Source organism: Talpa europaea (genome assembly GCF_964194135.1).
Source record: "Talpa europaea genome assembly, chromosome: 9".
In the NCBI taxonomy this organism is placed as follows: Eukaryota; Metazoa; Chordata; class Mammalia; order Eulipotyphla; family Talpidae; genus Talpa; species Talpa europaea.
Genome location: NC_140076.1, coordinates 61,614,439 through 61,635,876, shown reverse-complemented (window position 1 = coordinate 61,635,876; position 21,438 = coordinate 61,614,439). Strand labels below are relative to the sequence as shown.

The window sequence follows — 21,438 nt, the reverse complement described above, 5'->3', positions numbered from 1 at the left end:
AAAGGTAATGGACATTGTAAAAATCTCCCAGAAATTCACAGCTGAACACACAAAGAAGCGGGTCTCCAAGAAACATACAAGGATTGTCGCTGGAGGGATCTGTGCTGGTGAGATTATGATAATCATAATATATGAATAAATGAACATATGGAAGAAATCAGCAAGGCCTTCTTCTTCTTCCCATATGTAAACTCAGCCTTCGCCTAAAGTCATTAAGCAAACACAGATGCAGCCAAACCAGACACCAGATGGTAAATGAGAGTTGGAATTAAGGGTAACGAAAGCTTTTGGTGTTGTTTATTCAAAGATGGGGGAAAAGCCACTATCCAAAATACCTCAGTCTGCAATGAATGGTCACTTCAGGTCATCAAGGTCTAAACCAAGACCCCAAAGTGACCAAAACAAAACAAGAAAAATCCCTAGCGTGATAATGATTGGGAAGCTGTCGGAAAACCACTGCTGTCTTCTGTGCCTGGCATACAGCAGCAGAAGAAAGCAATAATTCTGGGAATTGGGAGAAATGATTAAATCAGAGAAGGACAGCAACAGGTTTTGGCCCAGCACTTACATGTGCCAGGAGCTTTGCATCCTTGGTCTCACTTTGTCCACACAACTGCCTATCAGGTGTTGACCAGTTTTTATAAATGAAGAAACTTTGTCAATGGACCAAAGGAGGTTAGGCTCCAAGGTCACACTACTGGAATCCTAACCTAGCTATTTCTAGTGCCGCCTGTGCTCTACTCCCAGCTTTGCAGCTCTGATTTCTAATCTTTGTCCTCTTATCAGGCCATGTAGTAGTTGACACAGAGAATATGATCCTCGAAAGATTCTATTCATCCCATCACCACTGAGCATTCCCCATGTTCAAAGCCCCTGGGAATACACCTAGGTCACACCCAGGTATCAGACACACAGCGGAAGTTAGATAACATTCTCTTCCCCCTTTCGGCCCAATCCACTGGCTGTAAGTAAGAAGGTAACCTGGACCGGTACTGCTTGAGAGGAGACCAGCAGGAAACACACCTAAGAACTTGAGGACATGTGTATTTCACAGAAACCAGCCTTGCACATTCCTCATCTGATCGGAGCATCCTCTTCTTACTGCCTCTCACACTCCGCTCAGCCCTTCCATCTCCCTCACTCCCGTTTAGTTAGCCCCTGCTTCCACACTAACTGCTGGTCAGCATTTAAGCATGCTGTCTGATGCGGCAGCCACTAGTCAGACACATTTATTAAGTGCTTGAAATTTGGCAAGTCCAAATTGAAAGGCAAGGTACACACTAGGTTGCAAAGACTTAGTGTAAATAAAAGACTGTAAGATATCGATCATTTTTTATTGATTATTTGTTGAAATGATCATCTTTGGGATATAGTAGTTGAAATAAAAGATACAGAAATAGAATTCACCAATTTCTCTTTTCTTTTTAAGTGGCACCTATAAATTTTCAATCCCTTCTGTATTGTTTCTATTGGACAGTGTCACCACAGCTCACCCATCTTTATAAAATCCTTTCTACCTATCAGTTCCTTCAGTTACTAACTCTCGCAGTCAAAAATGTCATGAGATAATTATCCTTACTCACAATTCTCTTACCACTGTACCTGCCTCCTTAACCAAGGATCATCTACCTTCCACTTCCACAGTCCCACAAAAAATCACGCTAGCCTCAGTCACTAACACTAACCTGGGTGATTGCTCAGCACAAGGAGCCACTTGGGGGCCACTCGCTTCATTGAAATGCTCTTCCATTGACAACATACTTTCCTGATTTTTCTCCTACTCCTCTGAGCGCCATTTTCCAAATTCCTTGTCAACTCCCCTCTCTGTTCTACCTAACATTTATGTTGTTCTTCTACAGGATTCTGTGCCTCTCATCCACTTCTAAGGATCATGATCTATTTTTGTGCTGGCAGCTCTACAGCAATCCACATAGCAGCTCCACTCACAAGGCTTGAAAGCATCTGATTTAAACATGTTCAAATCCTAATCCGTCATCTCCACCTTTCCCTACAAAACTGGCACTGTCCCAGGATGCGGCACTGTCTGTAAATGGCACCACATCTACTTTTATCACTACTGCTAGCACTTCAAGGATATTCTGAACCCACCCGCTCTTTTCCTTCCCTTTCAGTTTCTCACAGTCTCTTTCTAAACTACATCTTTCATCTCTTGATGTCTTCCTCTTTGCTTAAATTCCACAGTCACCACCGTCATCCATACCACCACCACCTCTCACCTAGACTGTTCCAGGGTCTCTGGAATTGTTTCCTTGCTTCCATTTTGCAATTCTCTACACATTAGCCAAAGTGATTTTTTTATAAACTCAAATAGCATCGCTCTGACTTAAAACTCTCCAGCGTCCTCCCTTTGACTCCGGCATAAGGTGAGAAACCTGTTTAAAAGGGTATTCAAAATCTGACTCCTGTTTTCACTAGTCTCTTCATTTTGTCCACCCCATCCTTCTGGCACTTCTTCTAGTCCTTCACATCTGGACTTGGCACCTTCAAATATGCATCCCTTCAGCCTGGAACCCTTTTCATCAAATTTCTTTAGCCCACTTGTTTTGAACCTTCACCTAGTCTCTGAACTCACACTCCTTTTGTCGTACTCTGGGCCTCTCCTACATCACCTGTGTTTCCCCCATAGACTGTAAATTCCACGAGGTCAGAGACTAGAGCTGTCTAGTTCATGGATGTACCTACACTGGCTAGCCCTGTGTCAGGCACACAGTAGGCACTCAGTAACTATTAGTTGAACAGTAACACTAACACCTGGCTCAAACCTCCCATTTAGAAGAAGAGGAAACTAGGATCCAAAGAAAGGAAGCAACTCATTCAAAAATTACAGAGCCCAGACTGAGATTAATACAGGATTTGAGCCTCCTGATTTCCAGAAAAGTTCCCTTTCCAGTACATCATGTGCTTGTCCATAATTTAGTAACCAAGGGAAGTGGACTGAATTCCCTATGTCTTGTGAAAGCCAGAATGTAAGCTCATATTCATAAACACAGCTGACATAGTTCTTTGATTGTTTTATGTAAAAGACCTGGAAGCCCAACCCAAAAATAAACTGTGTTTCTAAACATAAAAGCTACTACAACTTTTTCCCCCCAACAGCACCTTCTGCTCATTGTTCATCTTCCTTCCTCTCATTAACCACAGGCATCAGCGGGTGTTCAGTGTTGAATGTTTCCTTCTTTCCATGCTCTTATCACTTGCCTGCCCAGGCAGCATGTCACATGTAGCAGAAGATTAGGAAGCACTGTCTTTAAATAGTAGCACTCAAGAAAACATTACAAGATTCTCTGTAGTGCTGGGGTGGAGATGGATATAATTATAAGAATAAAAATAACTCAAAATTTTAAGCTGTGGATTGTGCCAGGTACAAAATTAGATGGATGTTTTATATGCATTTTCTCTTTTATCTTAATAAATCTGTGAGTATTTCTATCATTTCTATTTTTCAAATGAGTAAATAAAGGCATAAAGATGTTAGTAAATTCCCAAGCCATTCCGTCAAAAGAGTAAGAGTTCCAATCAAGGCAGTCCAGAGACCATGGACTTGACTTTGTGACATTTGACAGTGAAGATGTTGACCTGACCTGAAATACCAACATGTATAACTGAGGCAGATCCCAAATTTGTTTTATACAGATATCCCATCCCCGATTCACTCATTCATTCATTCATCCATTCATCTACTCATTCATTCTTTCATTCTTCGCTCAGCATGCATTATTTGAAGAATCACATTGTATCAATTGCAGGGAATACTGATAAAACTAAATCATTTCTATCTTCTTAGATTTCATTTTCCAAAGGGGAAGTCATGTATAAGTAGACTGTCATCCTACTGTGTGATAAATCCTAACACAGACTGAAACCAGGAAGCTTTGAAAATACAAAAGAGATTATAAATCAATTTTAAAAGACACAACAGTGACTCAGTCTGGACTGGCATTCCATCCTTCTCTCTGACCTCTGCTTCTTCCCTACTCAGCTGGCTTCCCAATTTCCTCCCAGCCCTTTGTTTGTTTTACTGTTTTGGTGCCATCCTAAACCTCCCCAACTCCTGACTTCGGATTCAATCTTTCTGCTCATCTTTTCCCTCCTGAAGTTAGTTTTAAATGAATTATGGCTTAACATTGTGTCTCTAGCATAAGGTGGTATAAACCTCAAGAAGAACAGGGTTTTTGCTTACAGACAGAGAAATAATTGTCTGGAAATAATAATAAGGAGTCATGACCTTCCCAGCCCATCTGCCCTACCGACCTGACACATCCACCCTCATGTATATTTCACAGATCTTACTTTGGATAAAATTTCTGGGAAAATGAGGTTTGTTTCTGTTGATGGGTACATAGTAGTAATAATAATTACACTTCTGGGCATTTAGATCACACAACAGGCCTATAAAATAAATAACCATTTTTAAAATAAAGAAATTGAGACTCACTATTAAATGGCCTTGAATGACAGTGTATGAATTGCCAGAACTTTGCTCCACAGTGAATGAGTGAGAGTAGAGTTTCCAATGCTGCATATTTTTCTCATCTTTCTACCGGGATATGAAGTAGAGAGCATGTTTAATATAGTGCTGGGCCGTGCACGTACTCAAGAAATGTTAGTTGTCATTATTGAGTTTTTGTTGTTGTTATTAGTATTCTATTATAGCTCACTGCAGTGCTTTATGCTTTCTCAGTCAGAAATGTCAACAGACTCATTTCTTTTCCAGTCAACAGTGGATTAGTATGTGTGATGGCTTGCAGTTTTGAAGTATATAATCTGCCTGATTCTTTTTGCAAAAAATACTTGGTATTGTTGCTTTTAGAAAACTAGTAAGAGGCAATTCAAACTCATGTAAGTAGGACAAATACTTGCTCAACCCCTTTTATTTTGAACCCAGGCCCTTAACAGCCAGACCATGTATTTGGACCCCACCTCAAAGTATTGCAGCAGTGATGGGTGGTTTGACCTGTTGTTGAACCACACCCCTGTGCCATGTTTGCTGTGACTGAATTAGAATGAAATTGTCCCTTGCTGGGGAAACACAGTAGGTATGTTCTGTCTCATAGTGGACCTATAAAAATCCTAATACAGTATGCCACTGGGAGTAACTGGTTCACTAATGAACTGGAAGTTAATTTAAAAAAAAAAAAAAAAACACGTGCATGAACCAAAAGATTGCAGGACTAGCAAAGACTTTAGAAATAATTTAATCCAAATCCTTCATTTTACTAATAAGGAGAGTGAGTCCCAGGGAGGAGGAGGACCTTACTCAGGGCCATACAGCTGGCAACAATTTTGTTTCAAAAATTGATAGAAACAATCTTCTACATGTCAATGAATCCACTGCCCTGCCTTTATAAACAAAGGATCATACTATAATTGAATTTGCCTTAGTGCAGAAAGGGTTTTCCAGTACTCCAAAGTCATCAGAAGAACATAAATTGTCATAAGCTAGACATCTGCCTATTGGCTATAATCTTCTCAAGGAATAGGTCTAATTTTATTCATGAATTAAAGCAAGTTTCAGATTCCAGCTAAGCTACTTATTAGCTTAGGCAAGTCACTTAGCCTCTCTGAACTTCTCTTTCCTCCATAGAAATTTAGATAAGACTTTTGTCACAGCATGTCTGTAGCATAAAATGATGGGTACAACGTGCCACACTAAAATAGGCCTTCAATAAGTTTTTACTTCCGGGTAAGGTTTAACTGATACCTACTAGAAGCTAGGCATACACAATGACTAAAAAAGCCAAGGGCCGTGCTTTACTGGCACTTACATTTACAAAGGAGTAGAGATGAGGACCAGGAGAAGAAGCAAACAATAAACAAGGGTGCATATAATTTAACAATATAATTTCAGGTCATGCTAAGTGCTGTGAAGGGTTAGGGAGACTGAAAAGTGAGATAATGTGACAACAAGTGTTTGGGAGAAGTGGACAGTTCTACCAAGAGTTGCCAAGACCTCTTTGAGCTATTTGTTGAGGACCTAGAACATATGGAAAAGCTGTAAAGTCAAAGATCCAGGGGAAGAGAGGCAGGAAGATCCTGTGCAGGAGCAAGCTTGACATGCTCCATCAGCCATAAGATGGCCAGTGTGTTTCCAGCAGGCCCAGTATAGTGTGCAGGGCAAGAGATGAAGTTGATGGACAACATGGACACAAGCCCCACCCTGAAGTTCTAGATCATCCAATGAAATCTGAATTTCATTCAAAAAGTAATGTGAGGCCATTGCAGTTTTTAGGTGTGGAATACTGCAGTATAATAAAAAAGTAGTTATTCTTCATCCCTGATTTCCAGTACACAGCTCCTAAAACCATCAGAGTTTCTGGAGTGGCAAGATATCTTTTCTAAGTTAATGAGATGATTGGTGGCTGGGGGGCCTTTGTATAGCTGCAAAGAGGGGCAGTCTCTAGAAAGATTAAGGCTCTATTTGAGCCTTGGAACTTTCAGCTGCACCCCTGAAGTGTGGGGATGGGAGAGGGCTGGAGATTCAATTAATCATCAATGACCAATAATTTGATCCATGATTCCTACATAATGAGACTACCATAAAACCCCCTAAACAATTGGGTTCAGAGAGTTTAAAGTGGTGTTCCCCATAGTAGGGGTGAAAGCTAATCTTCTGCACCCCCAAACCTTGTCCTCGCATGTCTTCCTTTTGTCTATTTCAGAGTTGAATGTACTGTACCCTATATAATAAATTGGTAACATTAAGTAAACTATTTCCCTGAGTTCTATAAGCCTCACAGCAAGTTATTCAATCTGAGGTTGGGAGAGCTGAGTAGGGGAGCCCTCCATTTATAGCTCATTAGTCAAAAGTACAGAGGCCCAGGACTCCTGCCTGACTTCAGAAATGGAGTCTTGTAGGACTGAACCTATCGGGTCTGACACTAAATCTGGTTGGTTAGTGTCTGAATGGAAATGAGTTGTAGAATACCACTTAGTGTGTGGAAAGTTGCAGCATTGATTAGTGTGAGAAAAAAACTCAAATTTAGTGTCAGAAGTATTGTAGACAACAAACAGTCCAGAAAGACAGAATTTAATCTATCTCATTCATTGATTCCCTAAACAAATATTTGTGAGTTGCATGTTCTATCCAGGCACAGTTCTTAGTGCAGTGAATGACTCAAACAAAAAAATGCCCACAGAAGCTTACATAATAAAGGAGTCATAAATATCTAAGATTTACTTAGCATGTACTATATGCTGGCACTGTTCTTAGTGCTTTACCTGAAATAACTCACCAGATCTTCACAACAGTCCTACAAGAGGCATCCTATTATTCCTAATTTTGGATGAGGAAGAAAGAGGCATAAAGAAGTGAAATAATTTGTAATAATGCAACTAGTAAGTGGTAATGCCCAATTTCAAACTCTGGCAGTCTGTAATAACCAGAGACTATAATTTTAATCACCATATTCCATTTTCCAACTTACTAAAAAGTCATTCTGACTAACCCTGTTATTAAGATACCAAAGTAGAAGTAGTTAGATGATGAGTTAGGAGATGGTAGTGGGATACTTGAATTTTTGACAATACTATGAGTAGATATTATTATTCCCCCTTTTTAGATAGGAATATTGAGGCTGAGTCACACGTCTGGTAAATAACAGAACCCAGCTACAATCCCAAGTCTATTTATCTGTAAAACCCAATATCTTTCCATTAGCGTCTCCATTTCCTGCAAAATTGGAGAACCTCCAGACCCCAACCTTCCTTTTTCATCAAGAGACTAATTTGAGGCATATTTGTAAGTCAAGAATGGAGACCTGGGCTTTTAAATTTTTTAGTTTTTGTTTGGTAGGCATCATCTAATTAAAAATAAAATATAACAACACATACACTTAGACATATATTATCTTTTTTACAACACTTAATTTGCGATACAGTACACATAAAGTAAAATACACAGATCTTAAGTGTAAAGTTTGATGAACCTTAATAAACAGGTATACCCACATGATCAGTACTCCAAACAAGATGTGTGTGTGTGTGTGTGTGTGTGTGTGTGGTTGGTTGGTTGGTTCACTGAATGGACAGATTAATGGATAGATAGATAGATAGATAGATAGATAGATAGATAGATAGATAGATAGATAGATAGATAGATAGATACTCAGACAGACACTGTGCATTTTTATAAATGAGTCTTTATGTCATGGTTAATGATGAGAACCTCTCCCACTCTTTCCTATCTCTCCTCCCTTCCTGCTTCTAAATTGACATTGTTGTCTCCAATGCATGGAGGTTACACCAAATGCCAGGTGCAGTTCAAAATACAACTGTGCCAAAAAGAAAACAAAATAAATAAAAGAACAACTGGTGATTTTTTAATGTTTGTTGTAGGAAAATCACATTGCTCTACTTTCTGTTTTTCTATGGAGGGGTCATGTGCCTCAACCCACACATTAGCATGTGAACTTGTTGTTCCAGTAAAATGAGTCAGAGTTCCTCAAGAAAGCAGATTCATGGATTTAGAGCTATGTCAGTATCTGAGAAAAGGTAAAGTGTACTGCTTTGGCACACCTCACACTCACTCATTCTCACCCAGGAGGTCATATAGCTAATCAGCAGCAGAAGTGGGACTTGGTCTGCAGCCTGGAGACTCAAAGAGCAGGCTTTTTGCATTTTAGGGAGTACAGGAATATCAAGTCTGAAAATAGGGGATAAGAGAAGGCTGGAATTCTGCCTTGACTGCATACATATTGGTTTTATGACCTTGGGAAAATCCCTTACACTCTTTCAGCTCACTTCCTTTATTCATAAAGTAAAGCTATATGATGGTATCTGTGTCACTGACGTGATTAACGCAGTGTGTGGCAAACAGTAAGCACCTGGGAAATATTGGCTTAAGCCAGTAATATATCAGTGCCCTTGGGAGTTGGTTGCTAAATCAACAGACATCACATTTTTTTTAATCATATGCCCTATCAGTTATTCATTTTTTGAGCTTGCATCTTCAATATATGATAACTTACTTATGAAAAAACATAGCTAGGGGCCTCCCTGGTGGCGTAAGGGGTTAAGCACAGCACTGTGAAGCTATTCGCAGCCTCTGCAGCATGAGTTCGATTCCCGGACCAGGGAGCAACCCACATGGCGCAGCAGACCTCTCCTGTCTCACCCGCTGCTCCCCTCAGCAGTGTATTTCAGTCAGTCTGCTTGTTCTGTTCCCCGCTCTGTCTCTGGTGAATCCTCTCACCCCCTGCACCTCTGGTCTGTACCCAATTCTTGTATGCATAAATAAATAAATATTTTTTAAAAACTATAGATGGGCTTTATTATGATTATAGATATCATAAAATGGATGAAATATAACTGAAATAAAATATTTCAAAAACATGCCTTCGTACTAACACCATTCAGAGTCCGAAGGCACACAGTACGTCGATGACCAAGTTTTTCAGTTATCTTTTAAAAAGATATTTTATGAGTTTTAAATTATTTTGTATGTGACTAAGTATCAATACCTCAAGCAGTGTTCTTGATTTTTGTCCCACTTCTACCTTGTCTGACTAGCTCTTCATTTTTTTTATTTAATGTGAAGCGCTCCTATTATTGAGCAAAAAGTGTCACCATTTTCCAGTTTACTTAAATCTAAATTATCACCATTACCTTTAATCCATTGTCTCCCTCATTTCCACCTGCTTGCCCATTTTGTGAGGGTTAGTTTAAATAAAATTAGAGATAATACCGTACCTGTAAATCCACTAATCGGGAACATCTATGTGACAACATGCAGCAAATCCCTGGATGCTGAGGACACAGATCGAGGCCTGGCTTGAGCCTCCTCCATGCGGTAGAATCTCCCTCTTCTTTAGAAAACATCCCCCATCTATGTGACTCATGACCATCTGTTGTGTGGACCAACTGATGGATCTGGTAGTAATCTGCATAGAAAATCCTGGTAACGCTTAATTAATTTCTTTAGACTAAAAATCATAAATGGCACTTCTAATATTTTTTTCTAGAATCCTAATCGATTGTGTCTGGTACTCCCTGGCGTCCATGCATGCCACTTCAGAAACGCTAGTCCAGGTGATCTGACATTGCCTCAGTTGTACATGTCTCCAATGAGCAGTTCAATGCACTGTCACCAGGCACCTGTGTGTGCCAGGATGTGGCCAGCCTGAGCCCTCTGGTGACCTGGCCCGGGCACTTCAGGGACTCAGTGGAGCTCCTCCATGTACCCCCTGTTTGTTCGTCCCTGTTGCTTATTACTCTGGACACTGCCGAGGTGGCAGTGCCCTTCAGTGCCTCAGCCTCAACTACCTGACAGTCTTCCCAAAATCATAAGGCCGTTGTTCTCCTTGACCTGGGTAGGGAAAGAGGTATTAGATTCCCCCAGCCCCTGAATTGCTAACATTAGTGTGTCTATCCCTCATGGAATTCCCGTCTTCTCCATGGGAGCTCAAGAACCCCTTCTTCTCTCTAGCGTGATTTCCTGGGGTCTCTCACTCCCATATAATCTCAAGCCCTTGCAGTTTCCAAGCCAGGCAATAACAGCTGAGTACTGGGTATTTCCCAGGCCCACACAGCCTGGCGCTGCCCCCCAAGAGTGGGGAGCAGTGTGTGTGGATGAGCGTCTCGGCCTTGACACGGCAGGGAAGGGTCAACCCCATGAATATGGTCTTTCATGGCCGGGGTACAGGGCCCCTATTTTTCCCTATAGAAACCCTTCACTTGCCTTCAGAAGTGACGATCAAATGTGAACTTTCATGGTTTATTTATAGTTCTGCCTTAGCGAGAGAAAGAAAAGAAGTGATTAAAATGCTATTTTACAAAATATTTTGTTTTAAAAAAGCTTTCATTGTGTGGGCAAAAAGGAAAGAGGAAAGTCACTGCAGGCATTGTGCTGTCTAGACTCTCAAACAAAGAGGGTAGCGTGCCACCAATTAGGATGGTCCAGCCTGCCTGCTGACAAAAAGTAGGAATTTTGAGGCCAACTTCAAATAAACCCTTTTGAACAGAAGTATATTGTGGGTGGTGACTATATTTAGCACATGTCAGCATTTCCATAATAAATTCATATTGTTATGCCATGGTAATTTCCAGATTTACTGCAGCCAGTGGGTTCATGAGGTTTCAATTTTATGTTAATTATTTGGAGAAATTGGAAAACTCAGCAGTGCTATTTCTGATGACAGTACCGATTCTCTGGGCATTCTCCATATTGTGTCAAATACCCATAATGAGCCCTGCCTCCCAGGAGAGAAGAGAGTCAGCAAGAGTCATCTTGACTGCCTGTGTAATTTTTTTTTTTTTCAGAATGCAGTATATTTTTATTTTTTCTTACCCTTGTTAAATCAATATATGCCACTGTAGAAAATTTAGAAAACATAACCATCCCGCAAACAAGAGAAAAAAATGAGCACTCGTGCTCTTGAACTTGTTGACATTTTAATTTATTTTCTTCTAATGTTTATTGTGCATATGCAACTTGTGTATGGGCAAGCACAATTCTTCAGAGAGAATTAAAAAACAACTGTATTTTACTCCCACCTCCCATGACATGTGTGCAGAGGAGTAGTTCTTCTTGACCTGGTCAAAAATACTGGGAGTTCCCTTCAGCAGATCATCAAATAGCATCATTCGTTAAACTTTGCTTTGTTAACAAGGAAAAAAGAAATATCCTGGCCTGCGTTGAACATTGTCCGAGGACTTACTGTATTTGCTTAAATAAATGCAAAGTCACTTAGATCATACAAGTTTTATGGTCCCTTGGAGTTGTGAGACACTGTCAAATTCAGAAGTTAGAGTTCTGTTCTATAATCATATGCATGATCAACACTTCGATTTTCACCTAAAGGTAAGAGATTTCCCAGCCCTCCAGTAAGTCTACTAGAAATGAGAATGCCTGTGATTGGGTTCTTCTTTCTTCTGCATTCACTTCCTCTCTAACATCTTAGTTTCTTTCTTGCTCCTCGGAGGGGGTAAGGGAAAAGAGATCGGTTACGGGAATGTTCTTCTCTTATGAGCACTGTCGTTAATGGGCTCTGTGCTATCATCAACTGGGAGGTATTGCCAGCGAGTAAGCTCCCTCAGAGATCCTTCTGGGACTCTCCACTTGTGTAAACCTCTCATTTGCAATATTTTGTCCTTGTTAATGCCTGTCCTAGTAGATTGCAGACTTGTCTCTTAATTCCTGACAAATCTAGTAAGTCGACTCAAGCTTCCTCATGCAGACTCCCTGTCTCCTTAGGTGACCATGCTGGGCAGGACATAGGACACCCGGGACAGCTCTCTCACACATGACCCCTGTGGGAAGAGACCTGTGGGCTCTAGCAGTGCTGATTAACCCCAACGCAACTGCCCCTTCACTTCTGCATGGCAGCGCCAGCTGGCCCCTCTCTCGCAGGCAAGACTCACCCTCATTCCACTCTAACCCACTACCTCAGGGACATGCATCCACGTGGCTGTCAGTCTCTGTACCCCCTGCTCTTGTGACTTGTGCAGGGTGAAAGTCTCTGGAAAGAGGCCTAATGTGCCATAAACCCATAGTTCTCTCCTGAAATTCCACCCCTTCTTCTAGCCCTACATGTGGATGAAAGTCTTCAGACTTGAATGGTTCCTCAGCCACCTTTTTTTTTCTTTTCACAAACTCTTCAGGGTGGTCTGTTTCCAGATCACTTTGCTATCTTATATCTATCATCTCTATATTTCAGCCAAAAAATCCATTTTAGCCTCTGTCATATGTATGATCCCAAAGTCCGTTCATCCTGCAGACATTCCCTGAACGCATATGATATACCAGATGCTGAGTTTGGCAGTGGGAATAATTATAATAATTCCTGCCTTAAGGAGCTTGTAGTCTAGTCGGGGAGGCTGATGTGCTAACAACAAATTGCAGTGCTGTGTCAGAAGTGCTGTGATAGATGGAAGCCCGACTGCTGTGGAAACGAGTCACTCAATCTAGGTGGGAGGCAGGCAGGGGATGAGTCAGAAGAAGTCTCCATGGAGTCCATGTGGGACCTAAGTTTTATGCTTAAGTCTGTACTTTCTCGAGAAACAAAATAAGCTCTTTTTTAATTCTTTGACATCGCTATTGCTGGTGTTAGATTCTCAGTAATGTATTTCAAAAAACAAGCAAAGGTAATGAGAAGAAAGAATACCCTGCCAACTTCACTGTTAGGTGGCAAGAGAATTGCCTTCATGGGGTACCTGACACTTCCTCTGACGCCCCATGAGGCAGCCCTGGAGGGTCACCTCAAGTCTGAGGTGGAAGGACAGGACGACCAAGTGCGGTGTCCCCTCAGAGCATTTTATAATTAGAGGAGGAAAGAGTTGGAGAAGTGCCCCCGGGAAGTGCGCAGAGAAGACTCTGAGGGAAGAAACAAGGGCAAGAGGAGAGAATGAATGACACAGTTGGTGATGGGAAGGCTGGGGCCACTTCAGCAAGACACAAGACAAGAAGATGTGGGTGGGGGTACAGAATGGGGGTGAGGCTTATTTTAAAGGTGTTGGAGCTTGGTCTATGAAGGAAAATGCCCTGACACATGTTGGGGTGAGCAGAATCCTTAAGATATCATTGTTTAAAGCAACTATAAACCAGAGACACGCTATGCTATGCGGGTGGGGGAGGGGAGGAGGGATTAGTGTCAAAATAAGGGGGTGTGGGGGTTGTATGGGGACTAGAACCAAGATGAAAATGCATACATTGTGCAAAAATGAAAAAATGATGTAAAGATATATAAAATTAAATAAAATTAAAAAATAAAAAAAGATAGCATTGTTTAGTGAAACAGCAGCAGCCTCGCCAAGACGAGCTTGGACTGCTTGCCCGTCACAAAACAGCCCCGACTGCCCCTCCCTTGTTTGTTTCCAATGCTTGCCTTTTCGCTATGGTTTTCTCTTTAATAACTTCCCTTCCTTACTAAAGACTACCATTTCTTTCTGTTGTCAGTATGCGTGCTGCTCTCAGCATCTCTGCTCTCCCAATCAGCACTTTAAAAGCTGTTGATTGCTAAGGAACCAGATAACTAGTTCAGAGTGTTCCTACCATCAAGAGTTGGTAGAGCAGCCTAACTAAATTGGAAATATGTGTAAGTGATTAGCAAATGAAATAGCTGTCAAGTTTTCCAAGCCTTGAATAACTGCTGAAATGAAGTGATTCCACTTCCAGCATAGTCTTGGCCACATTCTGATTTGGTCATGGTCAATGTCTTTTCCATCCCCTGGTGGAATGGAAAGGGTCCTAGAGGAAAGGGCCCCTGCACGCTTCACTGCCGTATTCTTTGTATACTGGATACTGTGCTTGGCACATAGAATGGGATCAATATATTTTGTTTATATATATATATATATATTAAGATTTTTTTTATTTGTGCATGCAAGAACTGGGGTATAAGCCAGAGATGCAGGGTTGGGGGTGAGAGGATCCACCAGAGACAGAGTGGGGAGCAGAACAGGCAGATCTACTGAAATACACTGCTGAGGGGAACAGTGGGTGAGACAGGAGAGGTCTGCTGCACCATGTGGGTAGCTCCCTGGCCGGGATTGAACTGATGCCACAGTGGCTGCCAATAGCTTGATAGTGCTGAGAATTAACCCTTTGCACCCAGGGAGGCCCAGGATCAATATATTTTATGAGAATTCCAGGTGCTGAGGTTAAGCAGCATATGAAAGCTCCTGCTCTCCCATACTTTATATTCTGGTTAGGAGAGGAGTGGAGAGGGCAGATATGAAACACATAAACCAGTAAATACAAGGCATGTCAGAAGAGAATTAGGGTGAAAATTATGATAGATATATATATCATAGTGGGGTGGCAAGGATGGTTGCAGGGGGACCCCTGAATATGTTTTAAAGATACCCAGGAGCTTTTACATTCTACTACATGGTAGCCAGCTTTGTACATTTTTTTCCTTCCCGCCTAGCATTTGCGTACATAGTGAGTAATTAAAAAAATACGTGGAATAAGAAGTTGTACATATGTCACTCCAGGGTGACTGCATCCTTAAAAATAAGACCGTAGCTAGGGCCTGGTCTGAGCAGATTCATCATGCTATTACTTGCCACATCCCTAGTTGAACCTGTTGGATCCCAAAATTTGGGTTCATTCCTCTCCCCCTCACTTTCCACAGCCTTAACAACACTGGGAGATGGCCCCAGAAACCTAACCCTCTGTGCATATAATGGAGCCAATATAGTCCGTGGTTAATCTGTATGCACACTCCAGATCACACTGTCTTGGCACCATAACCTCCTGTCAGCCCAGTTGCTCCATTGTCAAGGCAGAGTGTCCCAAAGTCAGATTCTAGAACTCAAGTCAATTAGACTCAGAGGTCTCACATCTGTACTCACAGTTTCAGAGACTGCTGGGGAAAAATCTGAAGATAAAATGATGAGGTCTTAAAGTATATATACAAAGCAGGGCCCATCAGTTAAGTAGACAGTATGCTCAGTGGCTGATTATGTTGCCTTCTCGGCCCTCGTGTCCAATGAGAGGGGAAATAATTCCCTCTCCCTGCTCCCTGCCATCACTAGGGCTTTGCCTTCTGCTTATTTGCACCCCAGAGACCTCTACCTTAGCCATATATTAAGTATAAGCAGTTGGCTCATAGATAGGACTTTTAATATTTTAGTGTTTATTGAGTTTTATTCTTATTACCAGAGAAAATAAGTCAAAAATAATGGACTAACTGGATATCTTAAGAGGAAGTAGATTTTGATTAACATGTTCTTGCCTAGGACTAATTCACTTTGGTTGTTGATTTCCAACTCAGCTTTCTGTGTTCTGTTTTCTATTTGACAGGAGGCAATGGCAAGAATGAGCAAAGTTGGGGAAGTTGTATTTCCCAGACTTGAGGATAAAAGGTAAGTTTTTATTTGTTATATGCACAATGCTATGGCATGAGGACCAGTAAAGACAGGCAGTACACCACTGGAATAAACTGAAGACATCAGCTAATCTAGTCCTTTGATTTAATAGTTGATTAAAGTAAACCCCAGAGAGGTAAAATCACTTGCAATTACCTACAATCTCAGCACTACTTAAAGCCATACCTGGCAGTCCCATGCAAACATCGAACTCTCAGACCAATGTTCTTTTCTCTAGGTCCCTAGCAGCAAACCTGGTCTTCTCTGTTCTAAATAGGGATTTTTTTTAATTTCATCCATCAAAGGACATAGTAGCATCTGCCTGTTCTTCTACCCTTTGCATCATGTGGCATTGAGGGCTACAACATAACTTTATCAGTGTGTTAACCGCAATACAAAAAAAACCCCACTAATTTATTGAGTTCCTGCTATATTCAAGTCACTATGGCCATTAGTGTTCAGACAGGATTTAGAGGGGAATAAGACACACAATCTCATTTATACACATAGAGCATTTCAGAACAAAGGGGTATGTACTACCACAGAAGTATTACCAGATGACAAAGCAGCAAGGAAGGAGTGTTACTGTAGGGGTGAGCGAAAACTTTTGAAAGGAAGTGAGGTCTAGCTATTTTAAAATGTTTAAATTACCAGACAGGTCCAGTCAGGGTAGGACATTCTCAGTAGAGGGAATAAGAATATGCAAAGTTACAAAGGTGGGAACAGTATGGTATGTTCGCGTAACTATAAACAACACATAATTCTGAAAAAGAGTATAAGATGGGAAATGACAGGAAGTAGTAATGGAACTGTTGTCAGGGAGACTAGAGGGGTCATCTCCTAAGGAGCTTTGAGGTCTTGCTCAAGACCTCAGATTCATCCCGTAATCAGAATGGTGATGATAACTTTCAGGCAGTGGTGGGATCTGGGTAGATGCAGCTTTTAGAAAGATTCCCTCTTAGGGGATAAATTAGAGGGATTAAGGGTGGAAGCAGAGAAAGAGCTGGAAGACTTTTTCACTCATCCAAGTTAAAGATGAAAAAGGACTGTACCTAATCACTGATATATGGTTTAAAGACAAAGGACAGTAGCTTAAGTCCTTTTATAATTTTAGGAAAATATTTCGAGTCAAATTATTGCAAGTTCCATCTCATGTAATGAAGGCAAAGGTACTGATCCCACCGAAGCTTGACCCTATGTAACAATGTTAGCAATGTCCAGGAGAAAAAGAGACCCAATTGGCATGTTATCCCTCTAAATGTAAACCTGTGTCTAAATACCCAGGTCAGAGGAATCAGAACCCGCACACTGAAACATCTGAGTTCTCCACGTCAGTGGGAGCAGAGGGCCAGCACTTTTGTTGAAATTAGAAACATCTCCATCTCTTTACTGACCCTTCAAAAACTATCCAGGGAAGTCTGTTTTTAAGCTTTCAGTGGAAGCCGCCTTCATGGAGCAGGTTCACGTGGTGCTCTATCGCCATCTTCAGGCCACCTCTAGACTTGCAAGTAGAAAGAGCCAGTTTCCTTCTGAGCTGGGCTCATGTCTCCTCAATGCCTCAAATCATATTATTATCTACAGGGAACATTTACTTAGGTCTGTGAGAAACAGAAGCAACTGACTAGCATGGAGAAAATATGGATGAGAGGATTCAGTTGATTTTAAAATTCAGGTTCCTAGAGAGCTTGATCTAGTGACTGTTCTTTAATACGCTTTTTAAGAAGATCCCATACCAAATTTATCCTTGAGAATATATAGAGAACTCCTAAAACTAAACAATAACAGCCATACAGCACGAATCAAAGACTGGGCAAGGATCCTGATTAGGCATTTCTCTGAAGAAGATATGCAAGTGGTCAAAAGTTGGGAAAAAATAGATGGGAACCTCATAATCATTAAGAAAATGCAAATCAAAACTACACTGAGATACTGTTGTAAGCCCATGGGATGGTTACTTATCAACAACAAGGAAATAACAAGTGTTACTAAGGATGTGGATAAATTGACTTCCTTTACACATATTTTACATAAGAGGGTGTGTAAGATGGTACAGCCATTGTGGAAAGTAGCGGGATAGTTCCTCAAATATTAAAAATAGAATTACCATATGGTCTAGAAATTCCACTTCTGGATGAACTGAAAGAACTGAAAGCAGAGTCTCAAGATATTTATACACCCATGTTTATCGGAGCACTATCTGCAGTAGCCAAAAACATGCAAGGAACCCAGGTGTCACTTGACAGATGACTAGATAAATAAAAAGTATATATACAGGTTGGAATATTACTAACTCTTAAAAAGGAAGGAAATTCTGACACAAGCTATAATGTGGTTGAATCTTAAAGATGTTATGCTAAGTGGAAAAGCCAACCACAAAAAGACAAATGTTGTATGATTCTACTTATATGAGGTACGTAGAACAATCAGATTTAGAGACAGAAAGTAGAAGGTGGTTTCCAGGGACTGGGAAAGGTGAGAGAATAGGGAATTAATGTTTAATGGGTACAGAGTTAGTTGTGCAAGATAAAAAGCTCTGCAGAAGGATAGTAGAGATGGCTGTGTGACAGTGTGAATGCACTTAATGCCGCTGAACTGTTGGCTTAAAAATGGCTACAGTGGTAAATTTCATGTTATATATATTTTAGCATGATTGAAAGAAAACAGGGGAAAGTGCTTTGGACCTGTTTCCCATTTGTGAAAAGGGAAAAATATAGTCTAGCCACTCTTGGTGTTCCAGATTAACATGATTAAAAAACAATAATTCACATTTGTAAGCACTAACAACTCATAGAGTATTTCATGTTTATTTTGTCAAAAATTCAGTCTATGATATAGTACACCTTGTCACCCATTTTTATAGCAGGGAAACTGGGGCTTAAAAAATTTACACAGAGGCCCCAGGCTTCTCTGCCTGAAAAGTTGGTTCCTTTCCCATTGTACAGAGAATAAAGCCAGTGCTGCAAAGGTGTCAGTGTTAAAATTGGAAATCTTAAAGGATATGAAAAGGGGTAGTAACTCAGGGGTAGTAATTTCAAAACTAGCAGTTTTGAAATTCCAAGGTCAGGAAATCCGCCTCATATAGTGGAAAGATAGCTTAGCATTATGTTGTCGTAAAGGATCATTGGAACGAGGATCATCACCATGCCGAAAACCATTCTATAATTTTCAGTTAAATCAATTTGGAGGCTCAGAGTGTGGGTGTTAGTATCACCTACATACAGCAAGATTGATCTAGAGTATTAATTAGTTCCTGGATTTTTTTTTTTTAAGTAGTAACCATAACAAGCACCATAACAAGTAACCATCACTTACTAGAAGACAGGTACTATTCTAAATACTTTTCAATTCACATAAGAGACACAAATAAATTAAGTAATAGATCCAGGGTCACACAACAACGGGTCAATCTGAGATTCAAACCCAGGCTTCAAAGTCTACCTCTTAACCCTATGTTTGGCCCCATCATAGCTAATAAGTTGCCAAAATGCTTAAGGTTCAAATGGTGGGTGGAGGGAATCCTATGAATTCCTTTAACTCTTGCATGTTACTAGCAGAAGTCCCTGTGTTACTTCTTACAGTCTCTTTCACCCAATTCATGAGCTGGCATCAAAGCTCCCTCATGCAGACTTCCTTTCGAAGTACCCCAGAATGTTTAAGACTTGCTAAACTGGCTTCATCAACTCTTCACCCCATGTTAGAAGAATAGGGATACAGCTGTAGTCTTCAAATTTAATTTGTCTTAGCTACTATTATTCCCTTGGGATTGGGCCGCGCTGCCCTCTAATTATGGCCAACACCAAACCAAACAGCTCTCCCTGCAGGTTCAGCTGTAGAGTAGAGGAGAGCAAGGTCCCCTGTGGGCACCGCTACAGGAAAGGCCTGAGCCACATGTTCATGGGGTTTTACTCCCAGAGGCCGTTGTCTATGAAGAAAAGGTAGTGTAGAATATACGAAAGTTAATTAAAACACTTGTGCTTATTGCTGGTCAAGCTGTGGTTTTAAACCACTTATCAAACCTGCAACTGGTCACACATGAAGCTTTTGTTGAAGACAGGAATATGAAAGGTTCTGGGGTGAGCCTGGGTCCTCCATTTCATTGCAGCAGAGGCTTTGGAGTCAGACAGACCTGAATTTGAATTCCAGCTCTGCCCAGTTTTAACTATACTACTTTAGATGTGACTCTCTACATAAATGTCTTTACCTCTAAAATAGAAATATAGACAGACCTTGATTTATAATGATGCACACCTGAAACTTATGTAATGTTGCAATACAGTGTTATTTATTGTAAGATTCCTAACAGTTACGTGGACACTCTTCTCAGCACAGTGTATTTCACCAAGTGGAACTAGTATCCAGAGTATAAATGGTGTTTGATGCAGAAAAAAATAAAATGCAGACGTAGGTTAAAGAAAATGGGATAAAACACACTGATCCATTGCTTGGGATGCCAGAAAATGGGAGGTGTCAGTAAACCCATAACAGACAAATTCCTGTTCTTCTAAATATAAGGGGAGGCTACATAACAGTTTTATCTTGAGATCATTCAGCACATTCATCTTTGTCCCACAGATACTATGACAAGAAATACCAAGTGTTCCTGAAGCTGGTTGAACATCAGAAGGAATATGCAGCCATCATGAAAGGTGACTGAACAGTGCTAGAAGGTTCTGGGTCATTGCCCCAAGGACTTTGTCATTTCATCTTATATTCAAGACATTTCTGTATTGTCTTTTAATAAAGGAAACCAAGACATATTCAGCCAGAAATAGAGTCTTCCATTTCACAAGACCAATCTTAGTTTGGTGGATTTGTGGAACACGATCATGGAGACAGAAGTTTCGCAGAGGCCATGGGCTCTCCTATGGGACTAAACCTTGGGCTGATTCAAGATCACATGGGATGATGCATGGGAAATTTGATCATTAATTCAATTTCATCCATTAAATGAATGACTTAACATTGCTTTAGGTATATTCTGTAGGTGACTATAAGCTTGCTATTAACCTATTATTTGTAAATAATTTCAAACTTAGAGAAAAGTTGTGGGCATAGGAATATCACAAGAAACAGTCACATACCTCATTTGTACCTTTTAATATTTATATCATTTGCTTCATCATTTGTATATTCCCTCAAGATATATATGTAACTATGCATAGACACATACACAATGTACATACATACTCACATATCAGACCCAAGAACAACTGCTAATGTTGATTCTCGAGCTGCCATGGCTCAGATGAGTTTATTTTTTTTTTTAATTTTTTTTTTAAAATTTTTTTTTAATAGAGGCATGTTTTATTTATTTATTTATTTATTTGTTTGTTTTATTTATACATGCACTGGGTACAGTCAGAAGCGCGGGAGGGTGAGAGAATTCACCAGAGCCAGAGCGGGGAGCAGAGCAGGCAGAAGGACCGAAGTACACTGCTGAGGGGAGCAGCGGGCGGCAGGAGAGGTCTGCGAGCCATGTGGGACCCTCCTCCGGTGGCCGGGGAGCAGCCGGGGATCGAACCGGCGCCGCAGAGGCCGCAGGCAGCTTCGCAACCCAGTGCTCAACCGCTGCGCCACCAGGGAGGCCCTCAGATGAGTTTAAATTGAGGA

General features: G+C 40.8%; 1 protein-coding gene across 2 annotated transcripts in view; it reads left to right on the top strand.

Moving 5' to 3' along the window:
• FGGY (FGGY carbohydrate kinase domain containing) overlaps positions 1 to 20,482 on the top strand; it is a gene marked incomplete at both ends in the record, with an annotated part of 393,087 nt that extends 372,605 nt beyond the window's left edge. For both annotated transcript variants that reach the window (XM_084243991.1, XM_084243992.1), the window contains 2 exons: positions 15,764 to 15,825; positions 20,401 to 20,482. In XM_084243991.1, coding sequence (XP_084100117.1) covers positions 15,764 to 15,825; positions 20,401 to 20,482 — 144 coding nt within the window. The remainder of the gene's footprint in view (positions 1 to 15,763; positions 15,826 to 20,400) is intronic.
• Positions 20,483 to 21,438: the final 956 nt, after the last annotated feature.